Below are 11,016 nucleotides of genomic sequence, written 5' to 3' on the forward strand. Positions count from 1 at the left end.
CCCAATGGGGTGGCATTTGAGCCTGGATCGGTTGCCGGTGTCGGCCATCCCGGCGAGTGGTCATGCCCGCTTCTTGGAGATCAACCGCCGATGGGCACATATCCCGAGTCACCTCCCGGCCGATCGCAGGTATGTCATTTGCTTCCCCCTTGTGAGACACGTGGTTTCAGGACGAGCACGACATGCTTCGGCAAACTTTCTTTGCCGGTCGTACTCATAGCCCGCCACGTGATGCGTGTGCTCCCAACACGGTCTGTGCGCATGCTCCCAGCCCGCCCCGATCGCGTTCTCGTGCGCGGACTAACGCTGGCGCCCTCTCCCTCGGCATCCCTGCCGCCACCACCTCCCACCATGACCGCCGAAGAGGCGGAGCGGCTAGTGAGCAGGACAGCCTGGAGGAGATGCTGGCACTGTCGGTCCTCCTCGTCGTCGTCCCTAGTAAGGTCGATCGTCCCGCTCACCAGGGACGACGACGAGGAGGACGGTGGCGCCTGGAGATGGCCACGGCATCAGCGACAGCGGGCAGCAAATCTACCGTTTTTACGTTTATTATTATTTCAACTTAAGTACGGGCAATGACTATCATGGACTTTTTAATTGAGTTATAATATATTTATGTTTTAAAATATTGTGCGGTGCATTTTTCTTTTTTAAGTCTAAAACAGACATAAAATTTGAGATGCGGTCGCCCAATGGGTATATCTAACAGAGCCGAAAATAGATGAACCTTTTGTTAACCCAAACGAAAAGAATCCAGACAAAACAGGCCTTTTTTAGGTCGATGGAAGGAGACGTCTCTCTCCTAGACTAGCTGCTAGCTTAGCTGCATCTACGTAAAGAGTCGGCGATCAAAGTGCCTTTTCCCCATCATTTCCCATGCCGGTCCGGTCATGGACCACGGAAATCAGTCAAGTCTCGTGACGATGCAGCTAGCTAGAGTGGAGCAGGAAGAGCAAGATGCATATGAGAAAAGAGAAAATTGCACCGCGTTCGCGTTGGGTTGATTGATATTCTGGCATGCTGCGTCCAAAGGATTCCATCGCCAAGTGGCCTTCTTCGTAGTATTCTAAACACTCTTATATTAATTTATAGAGAAAGTACTCACTAGTTAACAATGTGCTTGCATGATCAACCTTGTAGTTCAATTTAATACAGTACAACTCTCTCCTTTTTAAATATAAGTCTTTTTAAAGATTTTAATACAAACTGTATATATAGATGATAGACATATTTTAAAATATAGATTTATTCATTTTGCTTCGTATGTACTCCTACTGCAAAAAAGACTTACTAGTACAGTCCATAGTACTGTATTAAAGTATATTCCAGAGTCCATACGAAGTTTATATTTTGCTTCCTATTTTAGAGTATAGACATATTTTGCTTCGTATGTACTTTGATATATATTTTTAGAGTAGTTTATATTGGAATCTCTAAAAAAAATGTAGAAAAGGAACAAGAGGCAGTATATTAGTAGTTGCTGTAGCTTGTCATCACTCGTCAGCTTCGGATTCTGCAGGTTGAAGCACACTTGCATGGCGAATTACTACAATCCATTCATAATTAACTAAGCGCACGCGTCGATGCATGTCATGTTGTCTTCTCGGTCATCTTCTTGATCCCCCAACTCCAGCTCCTCGTCGGCGGCGGCGGGGTTGGCGAACCGGAGCCTGAGCCGGCCGCCCTCGCGGGACGCCTGCAGCAGCTCCTTCCCGGGGATCACCACCTGCGTCAGCACGAACCGCCCATCCGCGCGGAACGTCCGGAAGCACACGCACGGCTTCCCGCCGCGCCCGATCGACCGTATCGGCGGCGGGAACGACGGCGGGGAACCCACCAGCCCTGACTCCGCCGCGGCGGCGGCGTCCCTCAGCGTCGCCTCCTCCCTCTCCCTCCCGCGGAGGGCGGCGGCCGTGTCGGCGCCGTCATCCCTGACCATGTCGTCCGAGTCCACCGTGCTCTCGGACCCGAGCCCCTCCGTGCACAGCAGCAGCGACGCCGAGCTCTTCTTCAGGCAGAAGCTCGCGCTCCTCCTGACGCCACCGGCGGCGTCGCCGGCGCTCGCGGGCTTCGGCCTGAGGAGCGCGTCCAGCGACGAGTCGTCCTTGCTCTTCTCGGCCTGACTAGCGATGTCGAGCCACGACGCCGCCGTAGCGCGTGCGTCAGGGAGTGGCACCCGTGGCAGGACGGGTCGGGCGGCGCCGCCGTCGGGCTTCTCGTAGAAGTGTAGCTCACCGAAGATCTCGGTGAAGGACGCCGGGTCCACGGCCGGCAGCTGCTTCTTGTGGTGGCTGTGGTTGTTGCAAGCCGACAGCACCTCCAGCAGCGTGGGGTTCTCCGGCAACGGCTTCTCGAACAGCCGCCGCAGCGCGCCGTCCCCCACCGCCGTCGCCATGTGCGCCATCCAACAAGCAGCACTCCTCAGTCAGTCAGACAGACGTAATAAAAAGGCTGCGATATTTTTTGTGACCGTCGAATTTTGCTCAAGTAATCTCCGAGGAAGAGAGGTATATATAGTGAGAGAAAAGGAGAGGCCAGGAAAGGTGGATGCATTTATGTGGCTGTCGAATCGGAATTCGAAAATATGTTTCTTGTTTTTCAGGCTTTTCGTTTCACGAGTGGAGCCGGTATATACTCCTGCTGCAACTTGGGATGAGGAAATGGAAATGTGCATCTTGCACAGTTGTCACTGTTCTTCAGCACTGGCCTGCATAACATGTCAGAGGAAGGGAAATCTGCAGGTAGAGCTAATGCAGCATTGCATTTGCAGCTCGCACAAATTTGATGGTGATCCTGCCCTGGCATCACCGAATTTCTGATAAGGTTGGCATTCCTGTTGGTGAATGAATTCCGGCTCCAACTGGCGCAGGAACGGCTCAAATTCGCACATTCCGCGATGGTTAAAAACCCTGGGAGAAAATGGGGCGATTTTCCCCCGACCAGTGATGCACTTGTCACTGAAAATCGCACTGGTGTCAAGTGCTCCTGGAGACAGGAATCTGTTCCATTCCTAGCTGAACAGGCAGAAAGCTAGGTAGAGGAAAACGCACTGCAATTCCTCTCGCAGTGAGTTTTTGTTTCAGCAATTTCATTTTCTCCGTGAAAACTGGAAAAGAGTTCACGGTGGATTCGACGAACGACAAGGAACGAAGGAGAAAAGGTTAGAATAACTTCTTTTTTTTCTTGTGAAAATCTCGGGACAGATTCAACAAACGAAAAGGATGAAGGGCGGAAGGTGGAATAAAGCTATCTGATGCGATGAGGGGACATCGTGCATACAGCATACCATGGTTGAGACCTCACTTCAGAAAGGTCAGGGTGAGAATAACACATGTTCAGGACGTCCAGAAACTTCCGGGTCCAGGGAGTGAAGAAATGCATGTACAACAAAGGAAGCAAAGGCCACAAATTTACTCATAAGCAAGATACATATAAGTTAGTGAAGGCAGGGGGGGATGAGCCTCAAAACAACATGATGATGATCCAAACACGAAATGATAAGCGCGTCGAAAATTCAAAATGTGCAAGGAAACAACACTGGGTCAGTCATCTATTACACAACAACAAAGGCAGTCGCACCGGGGTTTCTACCTCCACGCTTCGATCCGTTCGACCTTGGAGTTTATCCGGCTCACAATGCTCGTGCCTCTCGATTTTTCAGCTGGAGGGGCGGCGGGCGTTCCGCACTGCCGCTTGCCCTTTCTAGTCCTCCTGCTATTCAGGCCTCGGCTCCCTCTGCTCGGAAGTAAGTTGGCAGCTGTAGCACAGGAAGCATCAGCAATGGCAGACGAAGCGACAAGAGCAGGCTGCGAGCAACTAGCGGACCCCTCCACGCTCGAACGGACATCACTTGTATGGACAACGGAAGCTACCGAATCGCCTTCCACAGGAAGCTTGTCTTCAGCACTGTGTGTAGGACTGTACACGAGAGGCTCCTCGCTGACAAAAGAGGGGCGCCCAGATGTTTCTTCAGGTTGAGGATTAATGGGAAGACTGGGGTTCTGATGGCCATTTTCATCAGATGGGTCCTTCTGTGGCAAAGGGGCATCTTCCAGGTTGGACTCTTCTCTATCCTTGAGGGTCTTCTGTATTAGCATCTTGAGGAAATTCATCACTTGCACCGCATACATCAGTGCAGTCAAAGGGTCTGCCATCTGCTTTACATGAGCGCAAGAGTTAGTATCCACCTAAATGATTGTTGCTAGTTTGCTGTTAGGAGAACGCATTACCTGGGTCATATTTGGAGCGAAAACCATAGCAACATTGCGATCGCTCATCTTGTTTATCTGTTCTTCTTGGACAACATCAGCCATCAAATTAACAGCCCAGTCAAGTAAGGCTGCTTCAGTTGGTGGAAGGCATTTGGCAACCCGAGCACAGTCCTCTTCAGATTGGCATTGCATCACCTGTTCAGGTGGGATAGAATCCAGCACCCCACTCGGCAGTTCCCTAAACCAGGCCTGAACAATTGAAAATATATGCAATGAGTATAACTTTTGTCATCAAGAGTACTGTTTGCAAAACGAAGTTGACTAACTCAAGGACATAAAATTGTGGCGTCAAACCAGTTAATAACACCACATAACTGCACTGAAAAGCAGCATTAGATTCTGCAACAGAATTTTGTTGGACAGAAGAGTCGTAACTTTGGTTTCCCTTTGAAAAAGAAGACTGGTTTCCACTAGGAAGAAAATCTGGACTGACAAGTGTTGAGATAGAATCCGGCTATTGAAGATAAGCATAATCAATAATAAATATGTGAGTGCTGCTGTCAACGGAATGTCGGAATGGCATAAAGCTACATGACAGAAGAAAGCTTACTTTGATTAGACCCGCCAAACAGTGAACATCAATGCCATCCGGCACAGTTCCACTATTTAAGTGATCTCTCACAAACTCTTCCTGGCTATTCTCCGCATTTATACGAAAAATACCCTCTGCCTGCAAAGTAAAAAACAAACAACATGAATGCAGTCAGCACTCAGGAAAAGCTACAGGATGCTTAAAAAATAAGCAAGTTACAGTTAGTTAAAATGCTAAAACGTCATACCCGAAGACCTCCTTGTTCATACAGACGTCTTTGCATCATCAAGAGAATCGTCGGAACACTGTTTCCTCTGGTATCATATGAACACTGCATCGATTGTGTTGAAACGCCGAAGACACTAGCACTGCATTTGAAGTTTGAATCAGCTAAAGAACACCAACAGTACAAGGAAGCATGAACTGGAACTAATCATAAACAATGCTCTAAAATACACCTTACATGTAGAAGTAAAGATCACATAGTCACTTAGGTCAAGGCATATTTCGTTTTTTGTTTTTTGTTTTGAAGACAAGTCAAGGCATCTTTTGAAGGAGCATATTTCAGCAATTAAGATGGTCTGTAAGAACATTGATGAATTCTCCCAAGTTATGCGGGAACTCTACATATCGTTGCATGCTTAAAAAATTGGCATCACCATAAAGATGTGGGCAGATTTCACATTATTATTAAGTGCCGGTTTCCTAACTCAAGTGTGTAAGCAATCCAGGAAATAGTTTTCAATTTTCTTTCAAGATCTTTGCACACTCCAGAAGTTTCCCGATTATTGAATGAGCACAACACATATGCTCCAGTTTTGTTGGTTGCAAATTTGCAATCCAGTTTGAACATGGGTTCTAGGTGTTTGTGCCACTTTATCTTCTTTTCAAGGCAAAATGATTCCATCCTTGCACAGAGAACCATTTAGCTTATTCTTTTTAGATTGCCTAGAAATAATAACCACATCCTGGAATTCCCAAGACAAACAATAGACAATATAATACCTACGTGTGTTTATTCTTTCTGCTCTTTTTCTAGTATAACCTCAAGAGGACCACAAAGCAAAAAAAAAAGTTATTCAAGCCACTAAAGTCTGCAAAACACAACAAACAGATGCAGACAAATGATAATGAGCAAGGTGGCGGAATCATCTAATCAAGACAAAATATGTCCATTCTCCATTGTAAATCACGAAATTCCCAACAGTTCTTCTTTGATCTTTCAACATGACTTAGCGTTTAATAATCTACTTCTTGATATTCCCAGGTCAATCAACTGAATTCCTACAAGTATACAGTGTTCCTTAAAAGGGGTCATTAGCGTGCCATGTAATGCATGTGCAACTGTGCATACAAAAGGAGCATGGGCTAAAGAACTAAAGAGCGGCGATGCAGTAATACAGGCACCATCGAGTACATCTTGCACTGAATGAAAAATACCTTAGTAGTTTAATATTTGTATAGCAAGCATAAGCACTCCTACCAAACAAAGCAAGAGGCGATACAGCTGAGCTGATCCAACAAGAAGTTAGACTTAATAAATGGCATGAGTGTGCCAACTAAGTACTACTACCTTTTGATTTTTCGGAACCCGATTAAAACAACCATGCACTTCACAACACATGGATGTTGGGCAAAAAACGCTTATTTGGTGGGTTTGCTTACAAGTCAAAACATGATTCAAGTTGATGGGAACACTAAAGCAACATGGACAGAATACCACCGCTGCGAAGGACAGGAAAAGACTAAAGTGAACAGAATGGCTGCTGTAACTAAATGTAGAGGCTTTGCGATTTTCAAATTTAATATTTTCTGTTTTTTTTTCTCTACTTACAACTAATGAAGATTCCGTTGCAAGTGTTCTGTTCCATTTCCAGCCTCGCTAAAGTTATGGGTATTAATTTTTTCTTTCTTGATTTTATGAGTAACCTGTTACAGAAAAGCAATGCAACTCTGCCCATAACAGGCATGGAGAGCCATGATTGGCCAATTATTAATGAAACATGGGGAAAACTCAGCACAAACTATTTCTAGACAGAGTGGTGGTCCAAAGCGTGCCCATCATCATAATTCATAAACAGTTTTTCTACCATAGATCAACTCCAGCTCAGGCAGCCAAGTACCAGCAAAGGGGGGAAGAAGTCTACGGAGGCACCTAACCCGGTTGTGTGCGTTGGCCTCATATTAATATACACATAACTGAAATGAAATATAAATTCCACCTGAATTTATCTGCCTACCAAGCTTCAGACCAAAAGCACACAGAGGTCGCAATTCCAGCCAACGTACCATCTCTTTATCCCGATTAAAACCACTACCAAAATAGGCAAACAGTAGCATCTAATATAAATGTTGAAAAGTGAAAACTACTTCAGAAATAACAGCGGGAACTGGATGATACTGAATATGCAGAAACATTCTGAGTTCAGAAATACAAGCATGTTTTCGAAGCTTGTGTACCAGCTGATGAAGGAACATGAGAAGAGACAGAGAAGAGAGCGCGACGGACCTAGCACTGGGCGCGCGGCGGGGCACCTCGGGCTCGAACTCGACGGGGAGCCCGAGGAATCCATGGAACCTGTCGAAGGTGACGTGCGCCACGTGCTGCACATCCGTGGGCAGCCCTATCTCCATCCCGCCCTGGCCTTGGCCGCCGTCCTCGGCTCTGCACCGGAGCAGCGACTTCCGCAGCAGCTCGAGAAGCAGCGCCAAGAAGGACCAGCGCTCCTCCTCCTCTTCCTCCTCCTGCAACCCTCCGGCCTGTCGCTCCGCGGATCCTGCAGGGCTCTGGTCGCTGCTGGTGGTGCCTCTCTGGAGCACGTCGCTGTCGGCTAAATAGCGCAGGGAGGTGGAGGAGGAGGAGGAGGAGCCGCGGCTTGCGGGCGAAGCGAGGTTGGTCGGGCCCCGGAACAGCGCCACCTCCGTCATTGCTTCCGCCCCTTTTCCGCCCGAGCTCCCCTTCTTCTTCTCGGGGAATTATTACGGTGCAGCCAGTAATCTGGCGCGGCGTAGGACCAATTCGGCCCGGATATGTGAGCTTTCTTCCTCGATGGTGGTGGTGGTGGTGGAGTGGGCCAAATGCCTGGGATGATTGGATCCTGGTAGTGGAGTTCTTGGTGGCGGGACGCTAATTTAGGATTGATTTCTGCTCCGGTGGCTCTCCATTGGAGATTGCTGGGACGGGGAGGGGACGGGATTTGGGTGCTGCATGCGGCCGCGTGGTCCAAATCCACAGCGGGGCGGGGCGGAACGGAACGGGTATTCTAATCTGGGCTGCGCTGGGGACAAAAAATAAGAAAAGGAATCCAAGTGGATCTGTGATTAGGGAGGGTTTCTTGCTGTGGTGGTGCGTTGGGTGGGTAATGGTGGATAGGATTTGTGTGGAGGTGGAGCTGGAGTTGGATTGAAGGGAGGGTCAGGCCGGGGTCGACGACGACCAAGATGATGATGATGATGATGATGATGTGAATGTGATCATCATCATCCTTGGTCTCCTCCTGCCTTCACGCGTGCGGTGCGGTTCTTCTCTTCTTTCTGCTATTTATTTACAGTTAGTTAGTTATTTAAGCGTGCTATCCAAGAGAGAGACGAGAGCTAAATTAACCCGAGAGTAATGATTTGATGTGATGTGGCCATGAGCAAATTAACTAAGTAACTACCTAGTGTACTTGATTCATTCGTCTGACGGACGGACGGACTGTTTGGTTGGTGCCGTGCTCCCTTTTCGACCATGACTATCGCTTTTCGTTGGCAGCACTTTTAGGACTATACTTCGTAGATTTTCGTGCGGGTGGTGCCTTTTGGCAGGTTTGGTATTCACACGTTGAATTGAAGGAACGACCGTGTGTGAGTCGAATGAATTTTTTTTGTAAGACACTTTTTCTAGCCGCTGGATTTTCATCCAACAGGCATGATCACAATGCCATTGTTCATCTTCTTCCTCTTATGCCACCGCCCAACCCTAAGAGCAACTCTAGCAGACCCCGCATCCTCCCAGCCCGCAAAACGTGTTTGCAATTCACGCAAAAACGTCTTTGCGGGTTGGCGTGGACGGCCACAGTTGTAGACCCGGCATAATGAATCCGTAAAAAGGGATATTCCCGAAATATCTTTTTTTACGGGTCGGCTTTGCGGTGTCTGATCTGGCGCAACTCCTTCTGGCCCGCAAAACTTAGATTTACAACTTGAATTGATCTAGCATAATGTATTTCTTTGCTTTTGCAACAACATTAGATACAAAAGACATCACCAAATCTTTGCTAGAATAGCAAAACCAAAGAAAACAAGAACCACAAGTATGCATTTCAGAAGATTTCCAACTTCCATAACTGCTCCCACAAGTTGGACTAATATCTTCTCCATGCACTCATTGTCGATCTGCGGATTCATGATTTTGCATTCTTCTTTCTTCATCTTTGGTTCGAAAGAAGTAGACGTTGCTTCCCCTCTAGTTGCAGATGCAGCCGCATCATTGCCTTCGATTGTACTAAGGAGTGCACTAACATCTATTAAGTTTCTTTCTATCAACAAATCAATGTATTGGCCTTCCCAAAACCAAAATGAGCATCCATCGTCCTACACAAAAGAATGAGCAAGCTCGAAGTGAGCTACCGTAATTGAACTAAAGAATAAGCTATGAAATGAGCTACCGCAAGTGCACGTACCTCGTGGTTTTCGCATTTGAAGAACACCCATCCGGGGTGCTTCGGCGTGTCCGAAGTGAGCCGCAGCACTTTCCGCGTGCAGTCGTCGCACTCTATGAACGGCATCGGCAAGCCACAAAGACGTTGCGCGAGCGCCGAGCCCGATGGACGGCCGGACGAATCCATGCCCGCAAACCTTCGGCGGCGGCGGGCGGACGAACCCGTACCTGCATGCGGCGATGCGCCCTTGCCTGGGCTGCGGGAGAGGCTCCCCGATCACTCCATCGCTTGGGGCAGCAATAGGCGGCCGGAAAATGCCAAATACGGCGACCCGTGATGAAGTGCCGCAGATCTGCAAATCCGGCGGCCCGCCGACGCAGGGGGGAAGAGATGGGAGGCCTCGTGCGCGTGGCGGCCTTCCGGCGTGCTCCTGCTGGCTGCTTTCGCCGAAATCTTGGGCGGCGGCGCGAGGGGGAGAGGAGAGGTGGTTGGTGGGGGAAAGCGCGGGATGAAATGTCCCCCACCAACCGCTTCCGCTTATATGCAGGGCACCGCAGCCGCGAGGGAGAAACCTGCATTTTCCCCGGTTGGGGTCGGGATTTTGCCGCGCCCCCTAAAATTTTTTACGGGCCGGGGCGGGATGCGGGGTCTGATCGGGCTGGTTTTTCCGTCCTGGCCCATATTTTGGCGGTTATTTTACGGGTCGGGGCGGGATGCGGGGTCTGCTAGAGTTGCTCTAACAGTCGGCCTCCACCACCCGTGGCTGGTGGCGCTCCCTCGATGGCCTCGCCGCCCTACCCTCCTTTCGATCCCCCCCCCACACACACAAACACACACAAATCATTATCATGTTGGCCGCTGGCGAAGGCCATCCCTCTAAGACCCCCCCAACCACCACCACACCTGATCCAATGCTGACAGGCCCCACCCCCACTCCCCGCGCGTGCTTGCACCCGCACTTGTCTCCAACTGTGGCGCCGCTACTCGTTGCCGCTCACAGCATTGTCCCTTATCTCCGACGAGGTCTTGGCTCGGTCTTGCTGTCGACATCGCAACTCACTGTCGCTTGGCAATTTTTTTCGTCTCGTGCTCTGCGCGACTTCCTTCTTCCTTCGCAGGAAAAATCGAGCTAGAATTGTATTGATTCGAAACTTAAATACATGTGTGAATACATAAACAAACATCGTGTCCCTAGTGAGCCTTTACTAGACTAGCTCGTTGATCAAAGATGGTTAAGGTTTCCTAACCATGGACATGAGTTGTCATTTGATAATGGGATCACATCAATAGGAGAATGATGTGATGGACAAGACCCATCCGTTAGCTTAGCATAATGATTGTTCAGTTTTATTGTTATTGCTTTCTTCATGTCAAATACATATTCCTTCGACTATGAGATTATGCAACTCCCGGATACCGGAGGAATGCCTTATGTGCTATCAAATGTCACAGCGTAACTGGGTGATTATAAAGATGCTCTACAAGTAACCCCGACATGTCAGAGTTCTGCCTGTTTTCCTGGACCACCAACCCCGACAACATCTCACGCTCCTCTGAGCCACTCTTGCCG

General features: G+C 48.7%; 2 protein-coding genes across 2 annotated transcripts; both read right to left on the reverse strand.

The window, feature by feature from the left end:
* Positions 1–1,445: 1,445 nt before the first annotated feature.
* Positions 1,446–2,495, reverse strand: LOC125551065 (protein FAF-like, chloroplastic). Its single transcript, XM_048714214.1, has one exon. The coding sequence runs from the start codon at positions 2,402–2,404 to the stop codon at positions 1,568–1,570; it is 837 nt and encodes a 278-aa protein (XP_048570171.1). The 5' UTR covers positions 2,405–2,495; the 3' UTR covers positions 1,446–1,567.
* An 887-nt stretch (positions 2,496–3,382) lies between these two features.
* LOC125551066 (rho GTPase-activating protein 4-like) lies at positions 3,383–8,306 on the reverse strand. Its single transcript, XM_048714215.1, has 5 exons — positions 7,313–8,306; positions 5,051–5,171; positions 4,822–4,941; positions 4,230–4,460; positions 3,383–4,154 (listed from the first exon to the last, which is right to left on the reverse strand). The coding sequence occupies exons 1-5, from the start codon at positions 7,729–7,731 to the stop codon at positions 3,588–3,590; spliced, it is 1,458 nt and encodes a 485-aa protein (XP_048570172.1). The 5' UTR covers positions 7,732–8,306; the 3' UTR covers positions 3,383–3,587.
* Between the last annotated feature and the right edge of the window lie 2,710 nt (positions 8,307–11,016).

Source organism: Triticum urartu, chromosome 4 (assembly GCF_003073215.2).
Source record: "Triticum urartu cultivar G1812 chromosome 4, Tu2.1, whole genome shotgun sequence".
NCBI classification, from domain to species: Eukaryota; Viridiplantae; Streptophyta; class Magnoliopsida; order Poales; family Poaceae; genus Triticum; species Triticum urartu.

Coding starts and splice junctions, on each gene's coding strand:
- LOC125551065 (XM_048714214.1), bottom strand. CDS start 2,404: ATGGCGCACATGGCGACGGCGGTGGGGGACGGCGCGCTGCGGCGGCTG.
- LOC125551066 (XM_048714215.1), bottom strand. CDS start 7,731: ATGACGGAGGTGGCGCTGTTCCGGGGCCCGACCAACCTCGCTTCGCCC. Junction 4,942..5,050: donor ATGAACAAGGAGGTCTTCGG/GTATGACGTTTT, acceptor TTTACTTTGCAG/GCAGAGGGTATTTTTCGTAT. Junction 4,155..4,229: donor TCGCTCCAAATATGACCCAG/GTAATGCGTTCT, acceptor CATGTAAAGCAG/ATGGCAGACCCTTTGACTGC.